Here is a 19,090-nt window from a genome sequence, read left to right on the forward strand (position 1 = left end):
ACTGAGGGAGGTTTTTGTACGGCTACTAATCACTGTGTGAACACTCGGGTATCATTTACTTTATGTCGACTCTGACAGTAATAAACTGCAGCATCTTCAGCCTGAACTCCACTGATGGTCAAAGTGAAATCAGTGTCTTTTCCACTGCCACTAAACCGAGCTGGAGTTCCTGAATGAAGTGTGCTGACAGAACGTATCAGGAGCTTTGGAGGTTGTCCTGGTTTCTGCTGATACCAGTGCAGACAATCATCCCCACTGCAAAGGAGGTTAACAAGTGGGTTACAATTACACCTGATAGTGACAGTGGATCCTGGTGTAATTGTCTCCACTGCAGGTTGAGTCACAGTGATCTGAGCGCTGCATCCTGCAGACAAAAACAAATCCTTCATTTGTCAGCAGAAAGAAAGGAGAGAAAAGGCAGCACATCATGTTAGAAATGTTGCTGAGTGAATGAACCTGTAAAACAGCAGCAGGTCAGCGTCCAGATGAGGATGGTGATGAGGGTCATGGTGCTTGTTGCTTCTGCTGGCTTGACTGACAGATCTGAGTCCTGCAGTGTTGAACTCACAGGACTATAAACCTTCTCAGTTCACTGGAGGATCAGCTGACCATGCAAAGCCTCCACTCTATGGAAATCATTTCTCTGCTCTCTGCACACTCAAAGTGAAAAATCTTGTGATCAGAACTGAGGCAAAGTGGTTTAATTTTTAACCATTTATATTAAAAGTAATGTATCCAAATTGATACTGTATCCATTGCAGATTTTTGTGTGTCTTGTTTTGACTAAAAGTCAAACATGATTTACTGAAAAACTCTTAACCTTCCCCTCATTTTGTTTTTAGTTTTATGTAAAATGAGCTCGATTTATTTATAAATTTCCTATACTGATCCTCTTTAGCTCTTGCTAAAGTGCCCAGATGCACCTTATTGTTCAGGTCAGGAAAATTCTGAATCTATTCTGATTTAATTATTTATACACTTTTTAGTAATGATTAGAAAATACATATTTCTAGTAAGAATGGATGTGAAGCAATGTATTTTTTCATATTTCTACTTCTAATAGGTAACAATATGTTAATTTTGTGCAGGATAAAGGAAGTAATTGATGCATTAAATAAAATAAACAGAACATTAAGTTGTTGCTGTGAGTCGTGTTAAATAAGACTTGAAGATTTTTCTTTACCACCTTATCTGGGACAAAGTTGTTGCTTGTTTATTAATACAACTGTTTGCATAAAAGCACAAAGAAGACAAAATCTACACTCTCTCATCTTGACCACCTTCTAGTATTTTGGGAGGTTTAAATCAACTAAAAATTGTTTTGTTTTTTTTTCTTTTTTTGTTTGTTTTGTTTTTAAATTAAATGTGAATGTTTATTACATGACAGAGGTTTATTTCCCATTCCTGTAAGTCAAAGCTCTGTGTGTGTGTTTGTGAACGTGTGTGTGTGTGAGACTGTTCCTGTAAGCAGTGGTGCATCATATCCGTCTCCTTCCACCCAGATGTCTGATCTGTGGGAGGTTTTTGCACGGCTTTGTTACACTGTGTGCGCAGGCCTATGTATGCACCCATACAGTAATAATCTCCAGTATCTTCAGCCTGAACTCCACTGATTGTCAGAGTGAACTGAGGCTCTGATCCACTGCTGCTGAAATGACTGGGAGTATCAGATTGACGGCTGCTGATTTGATAAAATAACAGTTTGGGAGGCTGTCCAGGTTTCTGCAGGTACCAGCTCAGATCATCTTCAACTCCTTCACTAGCTGAGCAGCTCAGAGAGACCGTCTCCCCCAACGCCGCTGACTTCACTGATGGAGACTGAGTCACAGAGGGATTTGCTGCCAGCCCTGTTGAACAAAATTTAATTTAATAAAAACCATAAATGCAGAACATCCATTATTAAATGCGTCTTCCCCAATTTCCTTGCTCACCTTGAAACTGGATTGCCAGAATAGGCAGCAAAATCAGAGCCATCTTCATTGTGGATGTATGCAATAAGATAAAATAATGTGCTACAAAACTGACCGCACAGCTTAGCGCTTTAATAAGGCCTGATGTTCAGGGAAGTGCAGCTGTTATTCAAATTATTACATGGGTGAATGCAGAGCAGTCCAGCTGGAACCGAATGAGAAGTATCAGTTTCTGCAAAGTACAGCACAGACAGATGCTGCCCTCTTGTGTTGAAATGAAGGGAATATGATTAAAATAAGATGCATTTACATAGTGCATCTAAATTTACTCTTTATGAATGAGTTTCTCTAAATGTATGGAAGATTCTTAATTTTTTATTCAAGATTAAAAGAAAATTCCTCTAAATTTTAACAGGAAGTCAGTGATGTAAAGCCAGCTCTCTCTTGTAAAAGATGAGCTGCCGCCTTTTGAAACATTTTGATAATGAAGGACCGGTCAGGTTAGCAGTAGAGGCTATTGCAATAATTCAATTAATAAAGATGAGTGAGATTCTTCCAACATCACTAAGAAAACACATTCAAGTTTGGTTTCCTAACAGTATCTAGACATTGTACTTCTATTCGATTTAGTAAGTCAGTTCATTTGTTTCTGACCCTGCACTTAGCAAATACAAGTAAATACATTCCTATTCATCATATTCTCACTCTGCCTCTATTTCAACATATCATGACTTTACCTGTCTTTGTGCATAAGGTCCAGTCCTGAGTTTAATTGTAATCAATAGCATTAATGAGACACAAATCCCTTCAGCTCCAAGTTTATTAATAATTTAACAACTCTTAGGATTTTATTTAGGGTCAAATGTTGCTTATTTCATGAATCACAAAGTTCTACCTTTTGGTCATAGATGTGAAACATAGTTGTATGGAGCTAAAACTGTCTCATAATTCACAAATGCACAGACCAAGACTCACAAATGCAAAAGGTTCACAAATGCACTGCTTTACTGCAGATGAACTGACAAGATGACAGTGAGTAATAACCACGGCAGCTAGAGAAATAACATATGCAACATTGACATATCCATAAAGCACTAAGACCATAGACCTCTACAAAAGACGCATAACAACAACATAGACCAACAACATCTACACATGACTTCTGCTTATTTTTGACACAAATGGAACCCCATACTTTTATGGATCTCGTCCTGTGTATTTGGGAATCTTGGTCTGTGCATTTGTGAATTATGAGACAGTTTTAGCTCCATATAGTTGGATTATTGATTTTACTCTTGGTTCTCTGTGTCCTCTGGTAATTTCATAATTTAATGTACGGTAGGAGAATAATGTCGATAAACAGAGTGTCTTCAGTCAGGGGCTACTCCAAATTCACTGTAATACAGACTGCTACATGAAATCCCTCTCACCATCTACAATAAATCTTTGAAGAATCTTGAATTAATATGAGTTACAACAACATTTAATGTCTCTTTGGGGTCAGTAGCATACTTCTGAATTGAACTGAACCAGAACACAGATTTCCTGAATATCAATTTAAAAATGTCCCATGCTGTTAGCTAGAACAATGAAGTAACAATGTATATTTATATATATATTATCAGTTGTTAAAAATACAAGACATTACATAATATACAGACAATATATATATAAAAAAACTCCTCCAGTGTAACATTTAATAAACTACAGATGATAATTGTGTTGTACAAAGATCAGGTGATGAACAGCAAGGAAGATAAACATGCAGAAGAACAATCATACTAAGAAACACATTTGGCTTTAAGGCTTTGTAGAATAAAAAAAAGAACAGTTTTAAAAAAAAAATGTGCAGATCTCATCTGCATTCAGATGAGATTGCATAGATTGTGTCCGCATAAAGTAAAGTAATTACTCAGTTTTGCTGACATTTAGGGTTACGAGAAGGACACTGACGTGGTTTTTCCACTGCACAAAGAAAACACTGTCCCATTCTGGGCCCCAGCACAGCAGAGGTTTTAAGTTTCATGCACCATTCAGATCTCATCATGTAACCACAGATCACCACCAAAAGTAGCTGGAGAGATCAAATAACAGAGTTCTGAATGTTTTCTTGCTTTATTTTCCTTACCACAAGAGTTCCCCAATAAACACTGTCTAGGATCAAACTTGTGCTCCATAATTAAGTGGATTTTAGTAGCTCTCCCTTTGTACGATGAAATTCTTAATATGTAAAGATTCTCAAGCCAGACTGATGTTGTATTTTTGGACATGCTTCAAGAAACACAAGGCAACTAACAGGGAATTTCCTTTGGCTTCGCGCAGCTTTGGAGCAAGGCACAAATGGAAAATTAGTAGATTATCAGTCCAGAAACATGAGGAAAGTGGAGCAGCATTTTACGACAACTAGAAAAACAAAACATCGGTAGACTTCTCATGATCACATACACAGACCGCTGGGAGACAGTTGGTGGTCCGTGTTTGTTTTAAAGTCTCTAAAACGAAGGCGGAGGGTTAGCGATTGCTCTTCATTGCCTCCTTGGCTGCCAGGATGAGAGGGGTTAGACTGGACAGAGGTTTCGCCTGCTTCAGGAAGGGATGCTAGAGAAACACGCAAACAGATGGAAGAAATTAACTCAGATAAAGTGGTAATAATATCTACTCAAACTGTTCATTTTTCAAGATTTGATGAGTTTCTCCTACCAAAGGTAATTTTTATATTTAGTGGTTCTGGCTGTGACCTTGTTAAAGATGTCATCTTGGATTAATTTCTAGTTCCTCTACATCCACAGTACATATTCAATTCGATGTCACAAATATTTGAGGCAATATTTGCAGGAGAATGCACGTGAAACACTTTCAACCACCTGCTGTGCCAATATGAAACCACTAAACACCATTTTTTTTCGCCATTCAGTTCAGGAGCTGGTTAAACATAAACAACTTTAACAGTCTGCTACAAACATCCTGACTCATATCATGTCTTTGAATTAAGCAAATGAGATTTATTACTCCTCATCAAGTTCCTGTAGTATCTATGTTTGGAGAAAACCACATAGCTTTTTAGAGAAAAAAGCTAAAAAGCATAAGAACAGATTTTCTTACACACCTGAAATACAGCAGGGAGAGGCACACAGTATTAAACTTTCGCAAGCATTAAAGTCGACTAAAATAAAGAGCTTTTGTTTTACCTGCAGCAACTCTTTGCCGGACCCTCGTTTTTCCACGTCCATCTCCAGAGAGCTGGACAGGAAGGACCTGAAGATGGGAGACAACTTCTCTGGGTTCTGCAGCTCAGGAGTCCCGTTGGTGGCAATTAAATACAACGCCTGGAAACCAGAGCAAAGGAGCGCTTAGAAAATATAACATTCTATTTTATTAACAGTATATTTATATCAGATTATCTAACTAAAACTTCTAAAAATACTTTCTATTTATAATTTTAATTTATGATCCAGATGTTTATAGAAATGACTAAGTCCATGCTGGAAGCTTTGCGTCTTTTCTAAAAATGTTGAGCCCTTAACTCGCGCATTCAACTGTCAGCCACATGGGGGCGCAAGAGAAAAGTTGTTAGATTCAGCAGATGTGAAATCAGTTTCTGTGGTAAGAAGAAGAAAAACTAAAAAAAAAGGAAAGAAAATCGTAAAAGCATTGATGATTTGAGTCCATTAAGAACAACTTATATCCAATAATCAATTTCAGAGATATTTCCTCTAGGATCAGCAGGTTGTAAATGCTGTAAGAAAGAATGCAAATATTTTGATTCTACATTTACATATAAATGATGGTAGAGGCAGGAACATGCTGTGGGGCTTTTTAAATGCTACTGATTTGCACATACTGAAAGGTAAATAGAAAGTTTAATCTTGAACAACTGACTGATTATTTGTCCTCCATTTGTCCACCCACCCTGAGAGGATTCTCATTGAGATATGGAGGCTCCCCCTCCACCATTTCTATGGCCATGATTCCCAGAGACCAAATGTCCACTTTGGGTCCGTAAGCCTTCCTGGTCACCACCTCTGGAGCCATCCAGTATGGCGTTCCCACCATGGTGCTGCGCTTGCTCTGCTCCGGGGTGATCTGAGCGCAGAAGCCGAAGTCGGCTGCAGAAACACAAAAAGTGAGTCGAGGTCCACGGATTTATGACAGGGATGTCTGAATGTACTCGACATAAATGAGTTTTTCAGTCTGCTGAGAGCAACATGTGACCGCGGATGAATAGATCCTTCCTTACTGAGTTTGACTGAGCCGTCCATCCCGAGAAGTACGTTGTCGCTCTTGATGTCTCTGTGGATGACCTGGTTGGCATGAAGAAACTCCAAAGCCTGAAGGACCTAAACAGAGAAAAAGTGAGGAAATGAAGCAAGTTGCCAACGCTTACAAATGCAGTGTCTTGCAAAAGTATCAACACCTCTTGAATTTCCCCATATTTTGTGATGTTACAACCAGAACGTTCAATGTTTTCTGGGAGGATTTTATGCAATAGACACAAGGCAGTGCATACTGAGAACTGGAATTCTTGGGTACTTTTTTAACAATTCTGCATATCTGCTTGTGGAAAAGTAGAAAAACTCACTCATATGGACTGGATGATGTCTGCAAACATCAACATTCAATTCTTGCCACATAATCTTAACTGCATTTATCCGTGGGCTTTGACTGGACCATTCTAACATGAATAAATCGGTCTAAACCATTGCCCTCAGGCAGTTTTAGTGTCAGCTATCCCTGGAATTTTGCAGGCAGGCCAAAAAAATTTATTTCCTCTTCTCAGCCCAGAGCACCTTCTTCCACATGCTGGTTTTCTCCCTTATTTGTCTTGTGGCTAATAACTGGAGTAAGAGGGGTTAAATTCAAATGCACACCACACTTGTCAGGTTTGTATTAAAAAAAACAACAACAAAGATTAAAACCATGAATCACAAAAAAAATCACAATGGGTCACATTGAGGTTTGTGGTTGTGGCATGAAAAAAATGTGGGTATGAGTACTTGTGCAGCGTCTCTCTAAACAATCTGAAAAATGCAGTACAGGAGTAAAACTTCCCAGTTAAACATGTCTGATTGACATGTTTAATGGTCCATCTAAATTATGCAGCACCACGGTTTTGACAAGTTTCATGCAGGTTCTCTTATGGGTGTGTCGAGCTTTACCTCTCTGCAGACGGCAGCGATCTGGGCCTCATCCATGCACGTCTCCGTCACAACATCGGTTAGAGAGCCGCCGGCCAAATACTCCATCACCACGAAAAGCTCGTCCCCAACCAGGAAACTACACAGAAAGTCAAAGCAAAGCTTGGTGCTTCGAACTGTGCGCTCTATGTTCACTTCTACTGTATAGAAAGTGTTACCTGTCTACGAAGTTGACAATGTTGGGGTTCTTCAGCTCTTTCATGACCAGGATTTCATTGATGATAAGCTCTTTCTTTGGCTGCTTCTGCAGGTTGATCTGCTTGATGGCCACCTGCAAATCACAGCGTTTAGTAAATGTTACTAGATTAGCATTCTGATTCTGACTTAAGATCAGGCAATTGCACATCTTAAGATCTCAACGTTTTTTACTGAGTTGCTCCTTGACAAAGTCAAATACAGAATCAGACGTGGAGGAGAAAATCAAGAAAGTCTTTGTTTGGGCAGAGATAAGACACGACAAGCTAACCTCTTGTCCTGTGGCAACATCTATGGCTGTGTAAACTGTACCAGAGGCCCTGAAAGAAAAAGAAATCAAAATGTAAATCAAAAGTCTTCAATTGTTTTTGTCCCATTTGGCATGTGCAGATCCAGTCAGCGGTTTACACCCACTCATCATAGCCACCAATCCTGTCAATTTTGACCTTTTCATTTGAACTATATTTTCAAGGAGGTCAGACTATCCAGCTGTAATTAATTAAGTTAAGTATAGATGCACAAGTTTCAATTTATTGTGGACTATCTTTTATTCAAATAAGTACACACACTCTCAGTAAAACTGGGATAAATGTACATTGGGAAGCTGCAGGAAAACTACACATTTTTTGTTGCCATCAACATCTTCTAGTGTGACTAGAGGTATGTTTGAACAAAGTTAAATTGCTTGGTTTACTGTGACAGTCCTGGGTTTTGTCCATAAATCCTCAAATGGATAGATAATGTTAGCCTGCTTTTTCCACTCCCAGCAGGTGTTGATGTGTGTTTTTAATTATTATCCTGCTGCAACTCTCACTTCTGGTGACGTTTCAACCATCCAGATGTTAATTCATGGAAAAACTAACTTCTTCTTATTGTAACCAAATAGTCCAATCTTTGTCAAATTGTTGGCGTGAGCAGCTGTGAATTTTGAGTGGGAGATTACAGAGGACCTTCTCCGTCTGTCGTCATTCTTATGTTGCTTCTGAACAGCCTAAGTAAATTAAATTCTAGTCTTTATATCCTGGAATAAGAGCAGCTCAAATGCATTGCTAAAAAGCCAAAATTAACATGATATTGATGAATTAGATGAGTAAATATGACTCTCTTTCTGAAACTGTGTAACTTCCTCTTTGGTAGACATCTTCTTTCAAAGGTTTGACATTTTCTTTGTGTGTTTTCAGCATAAATCCCGACTCACCCCTGGCCGATCTTTTCGAAGCGAGTATATTTCTTTTTAGGGTCTCCGACACTGACAATACTTCCTAAAATGTCACAAAGACAAAAATTATATTAGGTAGGCAGAAACAAATGCAGATGTGTTTTTTTATATGTATGAATTTTTTTTTTTTTACCCCTCCAGGGGGTCTTTTTGTGGGCTCTAGTGTCCCTTATATGACAGTAGGCTGACAGGAAATGGGGAAGGAGAGGGGGGAAGACATGCGGCAAATGTCGTCGGGTCCGGGAGTCGAACCCGCGACGGCCGCGTCGAGGACTCAAGGCCTCCAAATACCGCTACGCCACCACGGCACGCCCCATATGTCTGAATTTTAAGCGTGTGTTAAACTTACTTAGCTTCTCCATTATTTCTTCATCAGTCATCTTGCCTCCCTTCGCTTTCTGTCGGTCAGCTGCCTTGGGACTTTCTGTGTCTGGGGTCGGCCTCGTGTACATCTTTTAAAAAAACAAGCAGGAAAAAGTAGATTCACGTCGTTTTAAAGAAACTGTGAATTGTGGGGCCAAGTTCTAGTTATTTCAGGTTGATAATCATAAAAGTAGGATCATCTATAACCAAATCATGCTCACAGATTTTGTGTGCGGTGGCCGTGGTGCCACGACCGGAGGCGGTGTATCGTCGTCGTCGTCGTCATCGCCGTCTCTGGCTGACGGAGAAGTAGCCGTACCTTTCTTGCCCGGCTGCAACAGTAACAAAACACAAACAAAACAAAACGAAGCTCAGGGATTGCTTAGAGAAAAGAAAACGAATTACTTTGTGAAAATTATGAAAAATGCTACTTACCAACTGAGAATCTTTATCTAAAGGAGGAAAAAAAGGGGGAACAGAAAAGCTTAAAGTATGCTACAAAACTAGTCTGTAAGCTGTTTGCTATAAAGATGGGAAACTGACCTGAAGCAGAAACACTCAAGTATTTCTGCTTTCCGCTGGTGGAGTCGTAGAATTTGAGAACGTCGAGGACGGCCTGTGGGTTCTGTTTCTGCTCCGATGGACTGATGTTGGAGTTCTGAAGGAGCCGGGCCCACTGCTCCGGCATTCCCTGCACACACAAACACGGAGGTAAAGCATTTACTGATTGGTGTCTCCTCTTTAAAGATAAAAACACGTCGTAACACAGAGTTAAAGCAGCCCGCGACTCAGAGTCACGGGTGATCAGTTACATAGCATGACATTTTATGAGGCCGATTTAACTTTAAGTTTTTAAAGTTTAAGAATAAATCATAAAGTTCAGATCTAAATAAGACCGGTCTCAATTCTAGCAGGAAATTCAAAAAGAGGTCAAGTTCTCTGCAATCTTGACTCCATCTCCCCTTACAGATATACTTTAAACTTTTAAAGTTGCTCAAATATAAAATATGCTCTTATTATGCTCTTTTAAGATAAAAACCACAGTGAAACCAAAATTCAAATATGATGAGCCTCTGTGTCTCATCTTTGATCAAAATCAAAATGATAACATAAATAGTTAGTTCAGTTTATTTATATAGCATCAACTTACAACAAATATAATCTTATACACATATCTCTTTTTTTTTTAATTATTTTTTAAAGGTTCCTGTAAAGCTGTCTGGCCACAAATTTTCAAATGCAATGGCTTTCAGGCGAAACTGCAGCTGCAGTTCATGTTTACACGGAAATTAATGACAATATCTGCAACACACACGGCTGATTTTAAGAGATTAGATGTTTAGTGGGGGCATGGAAGCTGTTAAATCACTGAAAATAAAAGTAATCTAACTTTAACTTGCACTTGTGTGACCATCTTGTTAGGAAAAAAGAAGAAGAGGAGCTAAATAAAACTAATTATTCATCATGTAAATTAAGAACTTCATAAGTCACATAATTAAAATTAAAGGAACTATACTTTAAAAAAATGAACATTAAACTTTATAATCAGAGTCAGACAGAAGTGTGAAGTTGAGCATTAGACAGAACCATTACCACAATTGAGTTGCAGTCTGAGTTGATACTAAAGGAGAACATGAGCATCTAAATGAGATTAAATGCAGATAATGTCACAATGAAATATAAAATGTATCACAGAACAAGAAACCAAACAATTCCTATTTTACAGCTTTTGTTTCCGGCATCCACATATAAATTATAGACAAAGCTTTCACAACAATGCAACACAGGTCAGAGAGGAGTTAGTTACACACTTAAGTGGATGGTTTTGATCAAAGGATTACTTCTTATCTCAAAATAATTTTATCCTTATATTATATTTATGCTCTGCAAATGGTAAAGATCCTGTAGCTGCTAGCTCAGGATAATGGAGGGTTAACATATGCTTATTCTAAACTTCAAAATGTATTTTTATCTAAATTCTGGGTTAAGATCTTACTGTAGTAGTTACGCTTTTACAAGGAGAGACTATTAAAATTTCAATGATATTTTTGCCGTATTGACTTCCCCCATTAACTTACAAATAGGCCGTACTAACCGGACATCTTCTGAAGGTGTTGGTAGCAGAGGATTTGATGAAAGGATACCATAAAAGGGGATGTTAATCCCAAAGCAAGCCACACGTTTTAGGTTTCTATTTGTGAAAAGTTTTGACAGATTCGCTACGCATTTTTCCTCGGCCTCCTTTCAGTGTAATCTGTTAGTTTTGATTAGGTTTATATATTATTCTAAATATAAAGTAGTGCCAAAGGCAGCAACAGGAACCCACTTCACCAATATGGCTCTTCACTAACACTTCTAAAAGCCCCCACAAATGTGCTATTTGATGAACTTCCTATCGCCTGAAGGTGTGTAAACAAAGACACTCTGCACTCACATTGAGAGAGAATGCCAGAGTCATTTTTGTGTGAAAAATCCAGAGTTTTCCTGTGAAAAAGCACGGGGTGAATCTTTTGTTCATCCCCAGAAAAGAGTGCCGTTAAATAAGTGTCAATAAACTTCCCTCGTTTTAATTTTGTCTCACAAAACTGTCTTTTTTTCAAAGACAAAGTTTGCATAGATTCCTAATAAAAATACATTGAAGTTTGTGGTTGCAATACAGCAAATTGAGAAACAGTTCAAGGGGTGTGAATACATTTGCATGTTGCTGTAATGAACCATAAAACACTTACAGTGAATTCACCAGTGACAGAATCAAAACCAACATGGATGGTGTGTTCAAAGTCTGACGGGGAAGAGATTTCAGGCCTGTCTTTGTCCTTATCCTTCTTCTTAGATCCTGCAGGGATAAGGTCAAAGGTCATTCTTCACCTCTTCTACCGTCTGTCACACAAAGTTGTTTATGCATGGAGATCTGCTTAATGTGTGTGTCTTCTCCAACTTTCTCACCTTTATCAAATATGGAGATGATTTTGTTCCTGGCCTTCTTCTCCTCCGGGGCAGACGGCAGCGGCCGAGAGTTGTGATTGGCCGACTGGGGGTCCTTGGCTCCTCCTCCTTGGCTACTCATCCTGACAGGGGGAGCGGGGGGCTTGTCCTCACACACTCCGCTGTCACACATCTACACCTACGTTCAACCTGCAGCGTCAGAAAGAGAAGCAACAAATGTAGGATCCAAGCAACAGGCCCACTGAGCGTCAAAAAAAAAAAAACCAAAAAAAAAAAAACCCAGAGCTCACAGCTTCCTGTTTTTCGGTCATGTTTCACAATGTGAAGCCAACTGTTGCACACCAGCCCCCGCTGCTACAGAAAGACAGCTGCAAACCAGTAAAAACAGATAGAAAGCAAAGGCAAGAACTTACTGAGATTTAGCCAGTCTGTCCATGCTGTAACTGGAGGTCAAAGCTGGTATGAAGGGAGCAAAGTGTGAGCAGGAAGCAACGCTGAGTGAATAAAGTAACGTGCCGAGTCTCGTTCGAAGTCGCAAATGAATGAGGAAGGAAAGAAGGCAGGAGAGAGAGAGAGAAAGAGCGAGCGAGAGAGAGCGAGGAGTGTGTGCAGATGAGTGGCAGACAGTGAAGTGGTGTGAACGCTTATGTAAAATAAAAGTTTACCTCTGTAGCTACAAGCATGGTTCAATATGGGATTCTCACAATATAACATTTAGTAAAATGACCACAGCTTTGTTCAATTTAAAGCCAAATGTACTGTACAGCACGGTTTTATTACTCTAATTGGAAAAAATTTAAACAATTAATCCAAATGCTGAAATATATTAATGAATACAGTTAGATTAACAAATTAATAGCATTGAGTTACTTTTTCGAAAATATAAAATAAGCACCAGCAAAAGTCAGTTGTAGTTGTGAAGTTTAGTTTTTATGTACGTAATACCAGACAAGCAGCAGTCCTTTAGTTATCACACTATAACTATCCTTTAGAAACATTTTCAAACAGGTCAATTTGTCTTTAAATAGTGGCGGAGCCCTCATTCAGTCAGCTGACCTTGCAGCAACAGGTGTGGGAGGGTGATTCCAGCACCACTACACTTTCAATAACAAAGATTAGAACATTTTAAAAAATCCACTAATGTTCTTGAATTGTCTATCTATTAAGTGTTGACGTTCTTGATCTGGTCATTCACAGTTCTCATAGTTTATGAACAGCGACCGCAACCAACTGGCTGCTGCTGCTAAAAAAGCTGCACACACACCTTCCTCCAAAAGTGTCACGTTTAATAGAAACCCACAAGCTATCATTAACGCTTTAGGCAGGGCAGAAAGGGGCTGGGGCTTTTTTTATTCATATTTGATTTTCCTGAAGACTGGCTCAGTTGTTTCTGCTTTAAGATGTTCTCGATGTTCTCTGGTTTTCAGGCACTCTGGTTTCCAAATCACATGTACGTCAATTCTGGCCAATCTTAAGTGCGTCTGAGTAAGTTGCAACAAAGTTGTGTGTCTCTGTCATCCCAGAGTCCTTTTATAGCCACCTGTTGTCACATACCACTAATTGACTGCTGCAGACAGGTAGACTTTGCAAGGCTTAAGTGGGAACAGAACATGTGTGGCTACGTAGTGGGGAACAGGCTTGCAAAAATATTAAAGGGACCGTTTTATGTGTTTTCCAGCCACATTGAACAATTTTATAGCGCGATCAAGTAACTATGTTGCCTTCAGTTATTATGAAAATGTTGCATATATCAAATATGATTTAAAAGAAGCTATTTAACGCCTTGAAATTGGGCCTCTGTCTCTTTAAGAAACTCTGCCTTAAAGAACTCATCACAACATCGCTCCTCTATTAACCCTTTAGCAAAGTTTTTACCAGCGTTTCATTGAGAAGTATGATGAGCTCAGCAGATGTGCACTTCCACCAGGTGTTTGCTAATTGCTGCTGGCTAGTCTGAAGGAGCTGAGTAGGGGAGTGGCAGGGTAGGGCTGCTCTGTGAGGCGGAAGCTCAGAAACTTGGAAATTGCAGCTCCAAGGAGGAGCTGCGTCTTGAACAGGGCACTTGGAGAACCCAGGCGCATTTAATCTCTCATGGCAACCAAGACCACATGCATGAAGGAAGCAAAGCAACACTCCAGGTATGTTTTGATGAGGAAATAACATTATAACATGATGTAAACCTTAAAAAAAAAGTATCTTTACCTAATATGGCCCCTTTAAAACTTCTGCAGTGCAGATTTTTTCCAAGTATCCTTCCAAAAACTGAAAGGCAAATTTGGGATGGATTTTTATCCCATGTGCAAACTAAAACGTTCACCGTTGGTGATGAATAGTCTTTTCATCAATACAACCCTTTAGTCAATGTTTAGTTCATATATTTTTTGCTTTTGTTCAGATGATTGAGTGGCCACAATGCACTTTAGCTGACAGAGTAAAATCTAATAAAAATTTCCATAGTGATTTTCCAAGCAATTTTACATTTACCAGTACCTACTGATAAAATGTAATAGTAAGAGTATGAGTGTAAAAGTCCTTTGGGAGCCATGATTGACTTCCCTCTGCTACCCTAATATGGTAAAAACTGAGATTGCAGGCAGTCTGATCCACTCGTACAGACGCACACACTAAAAAAAACCCATCAACCTCAAAAGCACCTCATCCAGTCTTGCAGAGCAAGCGGTTCGATCAAGTGTAAGCTACAAGCTGCGCTCCGGGTGACATCACAGACAGGAAACAGGAAGCAAACAAAGGTTTCCTCACTTCCTGCGTCTGACCGCCAATGACAGAGCTCGCAGAGGAACAAAAGTGACAAACCTTGCTCGGGTGGGTATGACCTCTTCCCTACACACAAATCCTCCTCCTGCAGGTTCTTTGCACACCTGACCCACTTCAGATGCTACATCCGAAACTAAACTCTACCACTCTAAGTGTCTGAATGTAGACTCAGTTCTTTACAACAATAAACAGCATGCACACACGTGGAACAACTTGGGGAAATAATTCACAAGCTGAAAAAAACTTCAGAAATAATTTCTGTTCAGGAATACATTGCATTTTTCTTTTGAGACATTTCAGAACCAGTTGGCTGAACTCGTGTCCTGGTCTTTATCCTGAGCAGCAAGACTAAATCAGTCTTTTCCATTGTAGATCATCTAAACTCACCACAGAACTCTTGCACAAAATGTCTCACTCAGCTTGCTCCGTTTAAACACCACGGTCTAAGTTGTCAAGCACTCACCTGTTTGCAGCCTCCTCTCTGTCCTACAGAGGATATAGCAAATAATGAATGAAGCGTTGTGACCCAACTGAATGTGAGCACTTCTTTCTTCAACACTCGTATACTAACTTCGCTCTCTCGCTTCCACTCTTCCTCTCTTTTTCGCCCAAATCAGGGCAGGTCTTTGCAGGCTGCCTCATTCCTCAGCTTACTTACATGGGGCAAGCACCTTCTTGTCCAGACAAAATAAAATTATACCCAGTTGAGAGAGCTAACGTGAGCCTCCAGCGGCCGTGCATGTGCGTGGGGTGCTGATTGTTGGGTGCAGGCGGCCAGGTTGGGACATGTTATTCCTAAGTCGGAATTCCATAGCTGCAGGGCTGCATCGATGTTTGGAGGAGGGCGTGTTCACACTTCACCTTACCAAAACACACACACCACACACTGTAGTCTGATGCATGTCTGTCCTTCACAGAAACAGCTCGAAACACACATTCCTCAACTCAAGTGAGGCTCCATAATGAGCAGCTGAAGATTTTTATATAGCTTCCAGGTAGGGTCGCAGAGTTAAGTAGCAAGACTTTTATTAGGACGGACAGGTACCGACTCAAGCAGCGCGAGGTTTTATGACTGTTTTAATACCACTTCATCATGTCAGCAGTTGCTCACAGAAAATTTAGGTTTAACGTCCTCTTCTTTTTAAAATATGATTTGCTTTTATCAAAAAAGGAGACATATTTCTGCTTTCAGCAAACAGTCCAGCCCATGACATTCTTACAAAGTGCTCACACATTTCTCCATTTCCTCTAAACGTGTTGCAGCATTTCAATTCTTGCTATCAACCTGCTTTGTTCATAGTATTAGCTTATTTTTATGATTAGTCTTTGTGTTTTGCTTTCATTGTTTCAATTGATTTTCATGCTTATTTTTTTATCTCTACTGGCTACTGTCTATTTTCAATACATTTCTGGAGCCTTTTTTACAATCTGTCCTTGTTTTTGCTTTGGTTTCATCCTGCAATCCTATTTGTTAGTTTTCTTGCAATATTTGATCATTTTTGCAAGTGTTAATCAGACGTTGCTTGTCTATTTTAAAAACATACGTCACCAATTCAACTATCAAGTGTGACCTTCAAAAAAAGAGGCTGATCCGAGAGACTTCCTGATCTTGAGTGTTGCTAAGCCGTCTTGGATAAGAAATAAGAAAAACTGAGAGATTGTGGGAAATTTTTTTAAAGTTGATGAAATTATTTCTGCTATTATGTCTGCTAGCCTAGTTGTGGAAAACTAGAAACAATGCATGTGATGATCAGCCATGTAAGAAATACATTTAACATTTCAAAAACTATTCACATTGCGCATCATCTCTCTTCTAACAAGAGCGTGGGTGAGAGTTTGATTCAAGGGTTTGCGATTGCTAATGTATTGGGGCATTTAAATATAAAATATTTAAAATCTTTAATTCTGCATGTTGAGTAAATACACATTAATAAATGTTAGTGATGAGAAAAATGGAGCAGGAGATAAGCAGGTCAGTGGGTACTGCGTCTACGGTGATGCAGTCGGTGTACCAGAACAGACTGAATCAGAGGAAGATGATGGATATACGCACGGACATTAAAAAAGGGGTCACATGTCACATTGTGTATTATGACTATTTTAAGACTTCAACCAAACAAACCGAAAGTCATAGTATTTACATTTTTACAAAAATAACATTTGGAGAACTAAATAATGATCATTTTATCAAGTTAGTGTTTCAAATAGAAGTTAATAAAAGACATTCATACAATAAACTAACATGGGTGGTGTGCTTTTTGTCAATTGAGTAAAAATTCCAGCTCCCACTCATGTTAACATTTTTTTAAACTCTGGCATTTGCACATTCAAGGTCCAGTAAAACCTTTGCCTCCATTCCCCATCTGTTCTCAGTTTACAGAAGCTCTTTTCATGCATGTGTCTCACAATCAGTTACATCCCTCTGCCCTTTCATAATTTCAGTTCCCTATTTTCCACCCTCTCTGTGCATCAAGAGTACTTTCTATTCCCCGTGGCTGGCAGCCGTCAAGGGAAGCCCACTTCCTCATCCTGGAACTCCCCTGAGCCCCAGAGAGTCACAGGATCCAGGTCGACCAACCAGAGAGCTGCAAACGCAGCCGCCAAGCTGTTTACAGGAAGTGGACAACAAGCCTTTTGTGTTCGACTTCTATAAAAGGATATTCAGAGGAGGACTTCCTGAAAGGAGTCCTGGAGCTGACACACTGTTCACTTCCACCCTCTCTAATTAACGAGCACAGAACCATCTCGTCCCCATGGCCAGATATTAGAACATACGGTGCCAAAACGCCGTATGTTCTACACCGTAGGGTTCTGGTGTAGAACCCTACGGTGTAGGGTTCACGTGAACTTTGTCAATGCTTTTCACCGCACTACTCTGGTTGCAAGTGAAGCATAAACTCAGAGTGCAGCTGCATACCTTATCCTGTTATTCAAACAGCTGCCTCATCCCTCTGTCAATATTTCGAGGGCTGGAAATTATAAATCTGACAATCGGGGAGTGTGAACCAGGTAGAAACGTGACCTCAGGACACACAGTCAAGGTGTGTGCGCTATTTTGATTTGTTGAGCAGATCATTGGTTAGGGCTAAAAGTCTAAAAGGAAAAATCACAGGTACAGATTTTAGACATGATGCATTTACTCTGTTGGTCCCACCTAGTTCCAGTTTCTTTTTAAGACCAGAGGTATGATTGGAATGAAATCACACATGAACATTTTACTATTATTTCAATAGAGAGATGAACAACTTATGCATGTTATTATTTAAAAAATAGTAAACTTCAACTCTATTTACTTCAGGTTGGATCTTTCTCATCTTTTTGAGTAATTACATTGTTCCATTATTACATTGTCCAAGTGTAGCATTGTTACTGTCAGTGTAGCAAGAGTAACGTGATACTCCAAAGTGGTAACATTACACTGTATAACATATTTACACATGTTACATGGTACTACACTTGGAAAGCCAAATTATCTTCGCATTGTAAAATGAAGAGTAACTTTTTGGGTTGTTTTAATTAAAACGAGGCTGGGTTGTGTACAATTACTGATGTCAGACTCACATTGACACCCCTGGACGCTCTCCTGAGTTTTACTTCGTTTTGTTTTATATGTATGGAATAAATAATTTCCTATTAGAAAACAAAAATGCTCTCTCTGCAGTGCTGCAGAACCAGCAAATGACAAGAGGGGGATAGATTTTACATACCCGCACCAGTCGGCCTGAGAAGTAGGCATTCAATTCAATGAGGCTAAACACTCGTATCTCCGTCCAGTCCCACCCTAGTTTTAGTTTGAATAAAGTTCACTTGTGAAGCTGAAACACTGAAATAACATATTCCAACATGAGCAAAGCAAAAACAAAAAATAATACCGTCTTCGGACACACAGCTCCTGAGTTGTGTGTGTTTCGCCGGGAGCTCCCAGCTGAGTTTCCCCCCCCCGACTTTCTGTTGCTCGGCCTGGGGAGGAACCGGGCAGAGAGGAAGCGAAACGGCGCAGGCGCACACTGGTGACTCATTACCTCGCGGCTTCCGTAGCACTCAAAATTTTGTTCGCGGGAACAACCACGGAAGAAGATGTTTGATTTTCAGAATAAAAAAAAGTGTGTGGAGAATATTTTCACATTAATAAAGATTCTGACGGTAACATGACTTCCCTCAGTTTAGTATAAATATCACATCATCAAAATATAAAAATGCTTTAAATGTTTAGTTTGACAGCAATTTTTAAGTGTATTTTTTTATGTTCTTAAACTAAATTGGTCATTTTTATGTAAATACGTCTACTGATTTGTTAATACATAATTAAAAAAAAAATCCGATTTATTTCTACTCACACATGCTGTCTATATTAAACAACGTACTCTCTATTAACTGTAGTTAATGCTGCCACATACTTGGACTACATTCTGAAATATTCATACAGTCTCTGCCTGATCGATAACAAAACACGTAATAAGTCCAGTGTCGAAGCAAATAGAAATCTC

General features: G+C 39.4%; 1 protein-coding gene across 5 annotated transcripts; it reads right to left on the bottom strand.

Annotated features, from left to right (window-relative positions):
* Window positions 1-2,712: 2,712 nt before the first annotated feature.
* Window positions 2,713-18,588, bottom strand: LOC116708658 (serine/threonine-protein kinase PAK 2-like). 5 transcript variants are annotated; one of them, XM_032546603.1, is made up of 16 exons: window positions 18,476-18,588; window positions 18,311-18,384; window positions 11,829-12,017; window positions 11,612-11,718; window positions 9,426-9,573; window positions 9,318-9,334; window positions 9,104-9,214; window positions 8,869-8,971; window positions 8,499-8,562; window positions 7,572-7,620; window positions 7,264-7,376; window positions 7,067-7,184; window positions 6,148-6,247; window positions 5,820-6,016; window positions 5,099-5,236; window positions 2,713-4,508 (listed from the first exon to the last, which is right to left on the bottom strand). In XM_032546603.1, exons 3-16 carry the CDS (start codon window positions 11,998-12,000, stop codon window positions 4,422-4,424), a joined length of 1,524 nt encoding a protein of 507 aa, XP_032402494.1. In that variant the 5' UTR covers window positions 12,001-12,017; window positions 18,311-18,384; window positions 18,476-18,588; the 3' UTR covers window positions 2,713-4,421. The 5 variants fall into 5 exon arrangements, with proteins under 5 accessions (XP_032402494.1, XP_032402495.1, XP_032402490.1 ...); XM_032546604.1 differs by lacking the exon at window positions 18,311-18,384; XM_032546599.1 differs by having other exon boundaries at window positions 18,311-18,567.
* Between the last annotated feature and the right edge of the window lie 502 nt (window positions 18,589-19,090).

The sequence above is a fragment of the Xiphophorus hellerii genome, chromosome 19, assembly GCF_003331165.1.
Source record: "Xiphophorus hellerii strain 12219 chromosome 19, Xiphophorus_hellerii-4.1, whole genome shotgun sequence".
In the NCBI taxonomy this organism is placed as follows: Eukaryota; Metazoa; Chordata; class Actinopteri; order Cyprinodontiformes; family Poeciliidae; genus Xiphophorus; species Xiphophorus hellerii.